At 34.9% G+C, this 14,240-nt stretch overlaps 2 protein-coding genes across 3 annotated transcripts; one reads left to right on the forward strand and one right to left on the reverse strand.

Moving 5' to 3' along the window:
* The first annotated feature begins 1,879 nt into the window (after positions 1–1,879).
* On the forward strand, positions 1,880–4,265 carry LOC128222274 (cytochrome c oxidase assembly protein COX19-like). The gene is made up of 3 exons (XM_052931241.1): positions 1,880–2,000; positions 2,800–2,911; positions 3,577–4,265. Exons 1-3 carry the CDS (start codon positions 1,931–1,933, stop codon positions 3,650–3,652), a joined length of 258 nt encoding a protein of 85 aa, XP_052787201.1. The 5' UTR covers positions 1,880–1,930; the 3' UTR covers positions 3,653–4,265.
* LOC128222264 (uncharacterized) lies at positions 3,789–14,240 on the reverse strand. Of its 2 annotated transcripts, none has more exons than XR_008259115.1 (4): positions 14,128–14,240; positions 9,686–10,130; positions 8,796–8,948; positions 3,789–7,230 (listed from the first exon to the last, which is right to left on the reverse strand). XR_008259115.1 is itself a non-coding variant. In XM_052931228.1 (4 exons), the coding sequence occupies exons 1-4, from the start codon at positions 14,185–14,187 to the stop codon at positions 6,778–6,780; spliced, it is 1,092 nt and encodes a 363-aa protein (XP_052787188.1). In that variant the 5' UTR covers positions 14,188–14,234; the 3' UTR covers positions 3,789–6,777. The 2 variants fall into 2 exon arrangements, 1 of the variants encoding a protein (XP_052787188.1); XM_052931228.1 differs by having other exon boundaries at positions 9,705–10,130; positions 14,128–14,234.

Below are 14,240 nucleotides of genomic sequence, written 5' to 3' on the forward strand. Positions count from 1 at the left end.
CTCCGGCCTGTGACTTAGTACCTTGACGTTGAGCAATACATAAATGCTATCATATAGAACCTTAAGATAAAAGGTGCATGTATTGCAAATGATAAGAGTTAGCGGATACATATACAGTATTCTATACGGGAGCAACACCACGCGCTCTATGCCACAATGCCGGTAATAGCTTCCTATAGCACTATCGGTCAGGAATGGTGATCTTTATGAGTAGCTATTATTCGCTCTAAAGAATAAGATAAGACACCGTCAGCGTGCTATCAAATGCCCTTTTCTTGGAATTTCCGGAAATCTGGATGCGAATTCATGGTACGCTTCGTCGGAGATCATTGAACTATCGCATATGTTTAATACATCTTGGACATTTTTTCATGTTTTTGGGAGTCATACCTACCTAATTGATGGATTTCCTTTCAGACTTTGTATGCGAGTCGTCAACAATTACAATGTGCGTATGACCGTCGAACGATTCACACAGCGCTGATAACTTTCCACAAATGATAGTACCTTCAAGATGCATGAGCGTTGCGAATCAAGGCATTTTGTTTTAAAAATCAAACAAACACTATATGTTTACGAGTTGTTCGTCTTGTCAAGCAAAAAACACGATGAAAATAAGGGGTTGATGTACGTTGAGCACTTAAAAAACTGCTAACTAAAAAGTGCACCATTTTCTCACTTGGAATGTAAAATTGACTAAAATATGAGTCCCGTTGCCTTACCCGTAGATCGACCCCGTTGTCACCGATGACCCCGTTGTCGTGTTCAATGGCCCCTATGATCGCCTCTAGTGATCTCTCTTCACCAGCAGTTGTGTGAAGCACTGAAGGGATTGAACTGAGCCATTTACATTCGTGCCGACTGATTTTTTATCTGTGATGATAGAGTAGTTATTATAAATGCCAATTATGAGTATATTATGTCTCTTAATAGCAATTTCCAGCGCTAAATTTAAGACAATTTAATTATATTTTCTTAAGATATAAAAATAAAACAAGAACATAATGTGAAAGCTTTTGGTCTCTGCTTTGCGTTGACACATTTATTTAATTAATTGATTTAAAAAATTATAGTAATTAGTTTCATAATTAAGCCCCAATGCGGCATTGTGTGAATTTCAACGATGAATTTGAGACAATTTCATCATACTCAAGAAATAAATTTAAGATAAAAACAGTTTGTGAAAGCCCATTAGAAATATTGGAATTATACCACAGGGCCATGTTCGTCATACCTGTATCACTTTACGGTATATATAGCGCTCATGCACAGATTAATTCAAGGCACTTTTTTCATAACTTTTCACACTAAGAAGTTAAATACGAAAACATTTTCTGAATGCTAGTTATTTCTTATATGAAACGATACCAAAAATTATTGTAATGATAAAAAAATAAAATAGTTAGACACTAGGGCTGTGTTTTTATACTTGTGCTTCTGTGCGATATAACGCGAATTTCAACGGTGACTTTTAGATACTATTTGCATAGCTTATAAAGGTAGGAATTTAAAACCAAAAACATTTTCTGAAAGCTGGTTATTTATACTTTGCAACGATACCAAAATTTATTAAATTGATAAATATTTAAAATAGTGAGACAATAGGGCCATGTTTTTTCATACTACCGCTTCTGTGCGATATTATATAACGCGAATTTCAACGGTGACTTTAAAACACTATTTGCATAGCTTATAAAGGTAGGAATTTAAAACCAAAACCATTTACTGAAAAATGGTTGTTTCTTATTTATATGATACCAAAATTTAATAAATTGGTAAATATTAAAAAAGTTCGACACTAGAGCCGTGTTTTTCTTACCTATGCCTCTGTGGATACCTTATAGGGCCGGATTTTTTACATACCCAGATAATACGGGGAGAGACCGGGAAATAGTATCGCCCCAATTTTAAGGTAAACAACTCCGCAAAAATGGCGACCCCAGCAGTAAGATTTAAACCAAGGCCGCCGGACAGGGGGAGCTTTCCTATTGACCACAATGGTTGTTATTTTCATATATTTATTTATGACTTATAATGTTTTAGAGTTCCAACGTTTATGCCAGTTTGTTGAATGTTGCCAAAGAAGGTTACACACAACTAATACTTTAATGGAGTGTGTATTTTTTCAATTTATTTTAAAGATGGATTTTTTTATTTTATAGATAGATTTATTTCAGTAAGGAATGGACGTTAAAAATAACAACATGAATAGTAAATAACATTATACATACACACAAGCCCGCAAGCCCAGACTGGTAAAATGCTTTCTGGGCTTGCTCAAAAATGAGTTTTATACAGCTAGGCTTGTTAAAAAATGTAATGCCAAGCAGAAGTATATGAGTTTGGGCTTGTTCATCCAAAAGAATAATTTTGATGACTGATCACAGACATATTAACCATAATATATGGTTTATAGGACTGTGCTATCATTTATTATAATATTCTATTTCCTTGTATTATTGCGGATCTGGATCAAACACATTAGTTTGCGCCATATTATCTGGGCTGTATGGTCATTGAACTGCATTAGTTCAAATAATTGTATGTTGAAGGATTTTTGATATGGCAAATCCTTCACGATGTCAGGGATTGGAAGAATCCCGTATAACACATATTTTATTTTAGACTATGTACTGTATCAGTTTTAAGACACAGTCCATCATCATGAACATGAAAGTTCAACAGCAATTGTCCTGTAAAAACATAGATCCAAAAATCATTCTAGTGTCTGTGTTTTCAAGTACTGATTTGATTATAGTTGATCAACACATTGAACTAAAACTATTTTACCTTTTTCAGGTGTTTGTAAGAACTTTATGAATGAGTACATGGAATGCCTGTCAAATAACAATTATGACAACAGTAAATGTAGGGAGCAGTCAAAAGTATACCTGCAGTGCAGGATGGAGAAGTAAGTGTTGATTTTGGATCACCAAAATGCTTTTGTGTCTCCTGCGAAAGATGGCAGAAACATAAGGATCACTTTGACATCAGCGTTTTCAGCATCACACTTTTGTTTCCGGTTGATAGCTTTTCATGGAACATAGGGATCACTTTGACATCAGCGTTTTCAGCATCACACTTTTGTTTCCAGTTGATAGCTTTTCATGGAAGAAGTACAGTCCTTAAACTTTGCTTCAACATTGGTCATGAAGAGTAGATGTCAACCATTGATTTTAGGGCTATAGGTAAAGGTTGTACTGGTTTTTACTAGAAAATCAGTTTACGATCAATAACGGGTGTAGGACTAACTTGTGATGGATTGGTTGGAAAATCCGTTTTGGTCTTGGTCAGTAAATGACCCCAATTGTTTTAATGTTAGTATGCCACAGCTCAAGTGGTGACAACCTTATTTAGAAAAATAGGTTGTGATCATTTAACATTTGAAGGGCTTTATGACGTGTTAATGTAGAGACGTCAAGTTTTGTTCAGCCCAGTTTTGCCCTTTGTTTGACTGGAAATTATAGTTTTACCCTTTGTTTGACTGGGGGAACACAACAACTTCACTCACAACATTTTTACAGTAATCATTCTCTTTTGACTGAGGAATAATCTTTGTTGTTCTCTGGATTTCAGCCAGCTGATGGAAAAGGAAAACTGGAAACGACTTGGCTATGCGGATCTCGTGAATACAGAAAGTGGAGACACATGAAACTTTAAAAAAAATAAACAATGCAGCCTCCTGCAGTTTTGTGATATAACATTTCTGTGTTAGACATGACTTAAGTTGTCCTCATCTGAAGAGTCTGCTACAGCAACATTAGAGAAGATTAATAACAATTACCACACTATTATTGATATTTATTAGACATTGTTTATATTTTGATTGACAAGCCACCATTTTCTACAAAATGTTTTCACTTTAATGTTTCCTAAAATTGTCATGGTCCAGAAATTAATCCAAATTTGACTTGGGGCCAACACTCAAAAGCATTTTTAACTACATGACCTGTCCCCAATTTCTCAAAGCATCTTCTACCACATAGCCTGATTACTTGCTTTAACCAACCAAAAATATGGCCACTGTCAAAGGAATAATTTCCTTTGAAGTCTCAAACTTTTTTTGAAAGAAAGAAACCACAGATTGTGTTTCAAAAGATAAGAAGCTCGATCTTGTTAAAGACGATTGTGCAAGTAAATTGGGGACTGGCATTTAAACCATGACAATCTAGTGAACTTCTGGTTCATGTCTGTTGTTTTGTATCAATTAGCAAGCATTTGTGGTCCATATAAAATATCTATTCTAAATAAATTGTTGAAAACTCTACAGAGTCACATTTGTATTGATCATTCAAAATCCATCTTTCAATCGACTGGTACTGTTATAATGTAAGACAGTATAACTACATGTTAACAAATGTAGATACTCATATTGATGCTGCAGTTAGGTTGCCCATTGCAGTAAGCTTTGCATGTGAGCCAATTTCATTATCTTCAGTATCTCTGACAATACTTCTGGGAGTTACATTTGATACTATCAAACAAATAGGTTTTAAAAATCTTTGATTTAGTTATTGAAAACAATGGCCTTCTTTGCCTTAAACAAATTCTATAGGTTTGCATGCATGCATGTCATTAGCATCCACATATCTTGGTAATCTAAGTGATTGAGTTAACAAAATGTCAGTATCCTTTATTTTTAACAATACATTTACAAAATTCTTAATTAAATCAAATACAAACAAAAGATGTTTGTCAAACATTATGCCCCCCCTGAGCGCCATGTTGTCAGGATTATATGGACAATTGAATGAAATATGCATGGACCGAAATGACAGCTGTTTTGTTGCTGTTTTAAGATTATGACCATTAAAGTGTGAGGATAAAGTGTGATATGACCGTCATGACCTTTGACTCTATGAACTCAAAATCCAGAGTCATCAGCTGGTCACCTGAAACCTAAATGTCAAGTTTGAGGGCCATGGGTGCAGGCATTGTCAAGTTATCACAAGACAAGTTTTTTTCGTTCAAGGTCACTGCGACCTTGACCTTTGACCCCTTAAATCATAAGGGGTCATCTACAAGTCAGATGCAACTCCAATTCAAGTTTGAAGGCCATGGGTTCAGGCATTGTTGAGTTATCACTTGGACAACCTTTACCATTCAAGATCACTGTGACCTTGACCTTTGGCTCTATGAATCCTAAAATCAATAAGGGTGATCTACTGGTCAGGCTTAACATCCATGTCAAATTTAATGATCATAGGTTCAGGCATTGTTAAGATATCAGTGGGGGAAGATTTGATAACTTTTTGCGTTAAAGGTTACTGTGACATTGACCTTGGCCTGATGACCCCCAAAGCCGATAAGGGTCATCTACTGGGCAGGCCCAACCTTCATGTCAAGTTTGATGACCATACGTCCAAGAATTGTCGAGTTTGCTTTCAAGGTCACTGTGACCTTGACCTTTGACCCCTAAAATCAATAGGGGTCATCTACTGGTCAGGCCCAACCTCCATGTCAAGTTTGAGGGCCATGGGTGCAGGCATTGTTGAGTTATCACTTGGACAACCTTTTATCATTCAAGGTCACTGTGACCTTGACCTTTGGCCCAATGACCCCTAAAATTAATAGGGACAATCTTCTGGCCAGGCTCAACCTCCAAATCAAGTTTGAGGGCCATGGGTGCAGCCATTGTCAAGTTATCACTCAGATAACCTTTTACCATTCCAGGTCACTGTGACCTTGACCTTTGGCCCAATGACCCCTTAAATCAATAGGGACCATCTTCTGGCCAGGCCCAACCTCCAAGTCAAGTTTGAGGGTCATGGGTGCAGGCATTGTCGAGTTATCGCTCGGACAACCATTTACCATTCCAGGTCACTGTGACCTTGACCTTTGGCCAGATGACCCCCAAAACCATAGGGGTCATCTCCTGGTCAGGCCAATTCTCCAAGTCAAGTTTGAGGGCCATGGGTGCAGGCATTGTTGAGTTATCAATCGGACAACCTTTTACCATTCAAGGTCACTGTGACCTTGACCTTTGGCCCAATGACCCCCAAAAACAATAGGGGTCATCGACTGGTCAGGCCCAACCTCCAAGTCAAGTTTGAGGGCCATGGGTGCAGGCATTGTTGAGTTATCACTCGAACAACCTTTTACCATTCAAGGTCACTGTGACCTTGACCTTTGACCCATTGAGCCCAAAAAACAATAGGGGTCAGCAACTCGTCAGGCCCAACCTCCAAGTCAAGTTTGAGGGCCATGGGTGCAGGCATTGTCACGTTATCACTCGGACAACCTTTTACCATTCAAGGTCACTGTGACCTTGACCTTTAACCTGATGATCCCCAAAAACAATAGGGGTCATCTACTGGTCAGGCCCAACCTCCATGTCAAGTTTGAGGGCCATGGGTGCAGGCATTGTTGAGTTAGCACTCGGACAAGCTTTAAAAAAAAATTACCATTAAATGTCACTGTGACCTTGACCGTTACCCCGATGACCCCCAAAATCAATAGGGTTTATCTACTGGTCAGGCCCAACCTTCATGTGAAGTTTGATGACCATACGTCCAGGAATTGTTGAGTTATCACTCGGACAAGCTTTGGTCTACCGACGGACCGACCGACCGACCGACATACCGACATGCCTGTGCAAAGCAATATACCCCTCTTCTTCGAAGGGGGGCATAAAAATATGCTACAGTTTATTTATTTTAGCACAAAATAAACAGATTGAAATGTATTCAACTAATCTATTATCAAACAATTTATTTTAAATAAAATCATGGGCTGATGAAAATACATAAAACATCTTTATCAAAGTCCTCAGAACAGCTAATCAGAATAAAACCGTGGAAACTTTTTCTCACTTCTGCGCAGAATTTTACACCCAGCATCTGACATAAGAATGCACCTTAATATTCTTTCACGAACTCTTTCATCCGTTTCCTTCGCGAACAGCTTTATCTCAACCTTTGGCGACATTAACATTCCATCTATCGGGCTCTTAAATTTCTTGTACCACGATTTCAGTAACGGAAACATCATTTCCACCTCTTGTCCAAACTTGAGGTTGTAAAATGCATCTAGTGTATTTGGGGTGAATAAAATCACATTGTTAGAATCACCAAGATCAGTGTTTGACCTCAAGTTCATATGGGTAATGAAGATAGATTCCATAAGATGTTGGTATTGGGTGATGCCACTTGTATCCCTGGAGAACATACCCGACCGATTGTTCAGGAAATACATAGGACAGTCAGGAAGTTGATCACACAATTTCTGCATCTGTTATAAAATATTTGAATATTAGCATAATTATAATAAAAAAAATATGGTGATGTGAAGGAAATTTCCTAGATATTAATATACAGATACTACAACAGTTAAATTAAATAAATTAAAGCATTGACTAGAATATGACCCCTATTTTAGGGGATCAGTAGGTCAATGCAAAGGACAGCAGCGACACACATACTTTGTGCATGTAATCACAATAATTGTTTGTCCTCTGAGGCTATGACATTGAAACTTAGGATGCCTTTAACAAGTATATGATCCAAATCTTTATGAGTCAAAAGTCAATGTCACAGTCTGAAATGTTATGAAAATTAACCTCAGAAAGGTTTCATCTAGAATAGGTTTACTTCAGTGGGGGAAATAAGATGTCAGTAGGTCATGGTCTAAACCAATGTTGTTGGGGCAACTCTGTAAATTCACACAATCGAACTTAGTGCACCACAGCACCAGTATAGAAAATCAAGTTTGAAAATGGGTAAAGAGGCAGTCTTTGCCAATAAAAAGCTACAAATACGTAACAGAATATATACCACAATTACATTTTCCATGGCAATCCAGACTTATACATTGTCCACATTAAGCTCTAGCAAGTAATGAAAGTTTTAGATGATCAATTTTTATTCATTTTCAGAATGTTTACATTTAACACAACACAGACAAGCCTATGTGGCATTTCAATCCTGGATTATACTCGTATAAACCTATGCAAAGGAAAAAAACATTCCGTCATCATTTGACTCCATTTTCAAATAATTGGCACAACATCAGATGTGTTGTAGCATTTTTCAAAGCCTAGCAAAATTAAGAACTATACTGTTTTGGAGGTCAAAGCCCAATGTTGTGGCACATATTTGGACAATTTCATTTCTGCAATAACTTAAAAATGCTTTGACCTACCCTAGGTCAATGAGACTTATAACTAGCAGATGACCCTATAACTTCCTAGGTTCATTATATCAAAGGTAAAGGTCACACTAATAAAGTGTAATGTAAACATTTTCTCAATAACTTAAGTATTTTTTGACCTAGGACAAGGAAATATCTCTTGTGGGTTGTACTTGACATGTAGAACACTACTGTTATTGGTTAGAGGTAAAAAGGCCAAGGTCATAGCAAATTATGGCAATAACTTGAAAACTGCTTGACTTAGGACATGGAACTTAACAGACAGGTTGTACCTAACAATTATTTGACCCCTATTGTGTTGGGGGTAAAAGGTCAAGATCATTTCTTCCTATAGCACTTTGATTTCAAATGGTAACATGTGAACTTAACCATTCTTCCACAGGCAAAACAAAATGAATGCAAATTACCATACTAGTTGATTGCAATAATTTTTGCAAGGTCTTTTCAATGCGTTCTTTTTCAATTTTCCCCCAAATTTACAAGCTTTAAAATCCTTAACACCAATTATTCAATCATCTGAAAACAACAGTTAGGTTAATGGAACAGTTTGCTAGGCTTTAATTTTGAATTTTTTTCTACCTTGCAAAATTGAAACAATATATACATGTACCAGTACAGTAATTCAATCTGCTTCCCTTTCCACTCACCTGTTGTCCATGTTTGACATGGTCAAACCTCTTGTTGTCTTTTACATCGAAAAAGAAGTGACCAAGATTTGTTACCAGTCTACTGGACACATCTTGTTCAGACCAAATCACATCATTCAAGAAAATATCCACTGCGACCACAGTCTCAATTGTCTGAAAATCAGAGATCATGTATTAATTATTTTTTTGTGTCAACTTGTTATTGTATTCTGGCTTATTTATACAACACTCTTTACATTCAATATATTAATTCTAAGCACTAATTTAATTACAGTTGTTTATAAATACTAAATGACATGCATTTAAGCTAATATCCTGATTCCTATGGGCTGATATGAATCACACTCCAGTCTGTTTCCTGCATGAAAGGCAACAACAAAGTTAAGCACTGGTGGTGCTGGAACCTATGAACTTTCACTAGATACCTGAAGTTTTGTTTGGTGAGCAATATTTTCCCCAAGATTACCTTTTGGTAATATATATCTGACTAAGCCATCAGATCACTCGACTGGAGTCAGTCAAAACTTAAAGCAACTGTGGCTGAAACTAGCACAAGATTCGACAAGTCAAGTTATTGAGATGTGCAAATTTCACGTTACCATCTACATGGATAAATGTTTTAAGTTTCAACTATTCCCTTAAATAGTTTTTAGTAACAATCCCATTTAAAAGAAAATTGTGCTTTTGCAAATGGGAGATAACTGTTAGAAACTATCCAGAGTTAAAATTCTTGGTGCACAATGTCACACTGCCAAGTTTTGTTATATTCAGCAAATTCTGGGATATGCACTGGACAAATTTTGCTGACGAATAATAATCTTAAAGCAGAACAATGATACTGGTAAAAAAGCATGTCTTGATGAGGGAAACTTATGACTTCACCCATATACCTTTTAACTTTGCTCTTACATTTGTATCTGGTATTTCTAATGCAGGGTAAAATATCCTAGCAAACTTTTCTTGCTTTTTCTCTTGGGTCTCAAACATCATGACAAGATCAGCTAGTGTGTCTATCTGTGTCTTACTGAAACCACTTTTGTCGCAAAACTCATTTATGTCCACAAATCTTTGTCTGCATTTCATGTCATCATCCCCCTTGATCATTTCACTAGGCAATATGATGTTCTTTATGTTTGATCTCTTAATGAAAGTGCTCCTTGAGAGTCTGTTAAGAGTGATATAGTCACAATTGTTAAAGAAGTCCAGAACATAAGCAGGTTTGTCTCCATGTTCTGACTGTTTATCTTTTCTTTTAGATTTTCTCTTTTTCACATTTTCATGTCCCTCTTTGACTTCAGATACTGATGCAGCATTTCTTGTTGAAAGTGTCTTTCCCTGAAAGCAAAGTAAAGGTGATAAGGAAACAAGATGAAAAATCTACAAGAGTCCTATGCACAATGACTTCACCTATTTACTGATGGAAATGTAATAGGGTCATTTATGACATGATTGCGATGATACCTTAAAATTAATATTGCATGGTTCAGGAGATCGCGTAATGGGGACTACTTTTTTTACTTTCATTTTCCTATGTATTAATATATATATATGTGACCTCAAGAGTGAACTTTAGCGCTTGGTAAGGTTTTAGATGTTAGTTTTCCATTGCCCAATAATTATTGCCGCTTTTCTTAAATTGTGCTCTTGTGACAAGTTACTAACATTCTAAAAACATTAATATAAGTTAATAGCAAGTAACAACACTGCACCTGTGAGATTGGGAATATGACGAAAGTGCTCAGTACCACATTCTGTGCACAAGTTTTCGTGTTAACCAGCTTATAGCTGTTAAATAAAAGAACCCTCAATTAACGCCTTATTACTCTGGGGGGGGGGGGGGTTACAATTGACTGATGCATAAAGATGAATAGACATAAGGACTTGTTACAGAAACATGTGACTAAGGAAAAAGTGTGAGCCTGAAGAAGGACCATCCGTCTACAAGTTAATAACTTGGTACTTAGCCCATGTTGATTGATGTTCCTTTAATCATAAATGCAATCAAAAAGGTACATGTAACTTAATTAATATAACAACTATATCTTTACTAATTATTTCTTGGCAAGCATCACAACACTATCATTAAAAAAAACACCTTAATCTGTATTCACATTCACCTAAATTCCATTTATTAGATAGAATATTCATAAAACAATAAAGGAATATTTATAAAAAAATAAATATATTTTTAAGGTGTCCTTTTTAGGGTGGCAAAAGTGTACTTGTCTGTTTGCATTTTTGCATTGTCAGATTTGTTTTCCTAAAAAGTACATGAACAAAGAAACTAACAAAAACAGCTAAAATTTAAAACAATCAGAATGGCCTAAATACATGATCTTTATTAAAATAAGGTAGGTATGTTATATTCCATGGTGTTGTTTTTTTAATTGACTATGGTTAAACAATGTTAAATATACTGCCATTAAGGAATTAAATGACATTTGAAATCACTGTCCTTGATGAAAAAATCATTGATTCAATAAGCATGTTGAAAAAACAATATTATTTGCGAACAGTAGTTATAATGGATTGGAAAAAACGTATACTTTTTACATGGAAAATGAACCAACAAAATCATTGTCAAAACAAAAGTTGTCCATGTATATGTTGTTAAGAAAAACATGGATCAAAATAATACCATCATTTGATAGTGAGATCAAGGGAATTCACACTCAGTGAATGATTTAAATATCATGGAATTTACACTCAGTGAATGTTTTAAATATCAAGGAATTCACACTCAGTGAATGTTTTAAATATCATGGAATTCACACTCAGTGAATGTTTTAAATCTTATGGAATTCAAACTCAGTGAATGTTTTAAATATAATGAAATTCACACTCAGTGAATGTTTTAAATATCATGGAATTCACACTCAGTGAATGTTTTAAATATCATGGAATTCACACTCAGTGAATGTTTTAAATATCACGGAAATCACACTCAGTGAATGTTTTAAATATCAAGAAATTCACACACAGTGAATGTTTTAAATATCATGGATTCACACTCAGTGAATGTTTTAAATATCAAAGAGTTCACACTCAGTGAATGTTATTAACATCAATGAATTCACACTCAGTGAATGTTTTAATTATCAAGGAATTCACACTTAGTGAATGTTTTATTAAATATTAAGGAATTCACACTCAGTCAATGTTTTAAATATGAAGGAATTCACACCTAGTGAATGTTTTATAAAATATCAAGGAATTCACACTCAGTGAATGTTTTAAATATCATGGAATTCACACTCAGTAAATGTTTTAAAAATCAAGGAATTCACACTTAGTGAATGTATACTTAGTGAATGTATTATTAAATATCAAGGAATTAACACTTAATGAATGTTTTAAATATCATTGAATTCACAATCAGTGAATGTTTTAAATATCAAGGAATTCACACTCAGTGAATGTTTTAAATATCAAGAAATTCATACTTAGTGAATGTTTTAAATATCATTGAATTCACACTCAGTGAATGTTTTAAATATCAAGGAATTCACACTCAGTGAATGTTTTAAATATCATGGAATTCACACTCAGTGAATGTTTTAAATATCACGGAAATCACACTCAGTGAATGTTTTAAATACCAAGAAATTCACACTCAGTGAATGTTTTAAATATCATGGAATTCACACTCAGTGAATGTTTTAAATATCAAAGAGTTCACACTCAATGAATGTTATAAATATCAGGGATATCCCACTCAGTAAATGTTTTAAATATCATAGAATTCAAACTTAGTGAATGTTTTAAATATCAAGGAATTCACACTCAATGAATCAGAATGTTTTAAAATATCATGAACTATATTTTAAATCTAGAGCCAAATTTATTATACTGATGTTATACCATACTGTACATGTATATCAATTATTTGTTATTGCAGTGGTCGAAATTAGCACAACCCCGCAAGCCCTGCACTGGTAAAATGTCTTCCGGGCTAGTCTAAAATAATAGATGTGTTATACAGGATTCTTCTAATCCCTTACGTCTAAACGGGTTTGTGCAAAAACGGGGGTTTATTAAAATTGTATTTAGAGAAGTACTTGATGATTGAAACAGATAATAAAGGTTTATATTCATATTTTACCATGTAATTTCAAAGATATTTTGCACAAAACATGCTTTAAATGCATTAAAACACTGGATTTACCTTTCCAATAAAACGAAACTTGACTGACACAAACAACAATTATCAATTTATGCCAATCATAACAACTCGGCCATCTCTGACAAGCTTCAGGATAATCCTCGTATATACAATCGTAACAACTCGGCCATCTCCGAGATGTTCCGATTGGTGTAAAACTGTAAACTGCAGCCTTGCAGGTGCCTTTCATGTATATATATCGTTATGTTTTGACTGTATGAAATGAAAAAAGTCAAACTCATAATTATTTGTTGGATATTTATTTTTTGCGTATGTAACAAATATAAAATAACATTTTCTGGTAATATTTCTTGTTTTTATGTGATTTAATTGACGCAATATGCTTAAATCCAGAATCCCGATCGGAATAACTACCCACTTTTGGTACAAAACAATTCGTACGTGAAGGATTTTCCATATCGAAAATCGTAAAAAAAATAATCTGTCAACGTATAATTATTTGTACTACTTCCAAGCTTGCTCAAATTCTGAATTTTATATAGCAGGGCTTGTTCAAAACCTTGATGCCAAGCAATAGGATAAGAATTCAGGCTTGTTCATCAAAAAGTCTAATTTTGATGACTGTTTTGACAACTTTCTCAAGACTGGTACAACTTTGTAGTGGCACTAATTCGTCTTTACCAGTAAAAGTTATCTTGCAACCGTTACTGTAAAAAACACACACACACAATACAGTGTTACATGTACGGTAGATGCAGATAAATAATTTGTGTATTTCATTATTTACTCATGATTGTAGTACAAACTCAATGATACCCCATTGGAAATAAGTTGAATAACTTTAATGGGTTATCCTGTTATATATTTGTCACCTTGAATTAAATCTTTATTAACGCACGTATGTATCTACCTTGTGTCTTCTAGAAAAATGTTTAGCCCTTTAGACTATCCAAAGCATTCTAATGATGTTGTGCTTTAGTATAGATATCATCACTAATACTTTGTTAACCAGTCTGTGTTATAACTTTATGAGATATTTGGTTTGTTACTATGACATATGTGCACGAATAAATCTATCTATCTATCTATCTATCCGAAAAAAAGATCTATCCGGACTGAATTGTGTTTTAACAAACGAATCATTTACGGCATGCTTCACAACCATAAGATAATTCAATTTACATCAATCGATTTTAAGACAATACTTACAATTACCGAGCTGTCTCTAGAACCTAATACGAATAAACTTCTACAGACTCGAGAAAGCATGTTGATATCGAAATCTGTCAAAATTGATTTTTTTGAAGTTGTGAAAACGGAAT

The sequence above is a fragment of the Mya arenaria genome, chromosome 2 (assembly GCF_026914265.1).
Source record: "Mya arenaria isolate MELC-2E11 chromosome 2, ASM2691426v1".
In the NCBI taxonomy this organism is placed as follows: Eukaryota; Metazoa; Mollusca; class Bivalvia; order Myida; family Myidae; genus Mya; species Mya arenaria.

Bases quoted from the DNA above. Each gene is read 5' to 3' on its own strand.
- LOC128222274 (XM_052931241.1), top strand. From the start codon at position 1,931: ATGGCGACCCCAGCAGTAAGATTTAAACCAAGGCCGCCGGACAGGGGG. The intron at 2,001-2,799 runs GTTGTTATTTTC...TACCTTTTTCAG, and splicing joins CTTTCCTATTGACCACAATG to GTGTTTGTAAGAACTTTATG. The intron at 2,912-3,576 runs GTAAGTGTTGAT...TCTGGATTTCAG, and splicing joins CTGCAGTGCAGGATGGAGAA to CCAGCTGATGGAAAAGGAAA.
- LOC128222264 (XM_052931228.1), bottom strand. From the start codon at position 14,187: ATGCTTTCTCGAGTCTGTAGAAGTTTATTCGTATTAGGTTCTAGAGAC. The intron at 10,131-14,127 runs GTAAGTATTGTC...CTTTGCTTTCAG, and splicing joins CTAGAGACAGCTCGGTAATT to GGAAAGACACTTTCAACAAG. The intron at 7,231-8,795 runs GTGAGTGGAAAG...ATTTTATAACAG, and splicing joins ATGTCAAACATGGACAACAG to ATGCAGAAATTGTGTGATCA.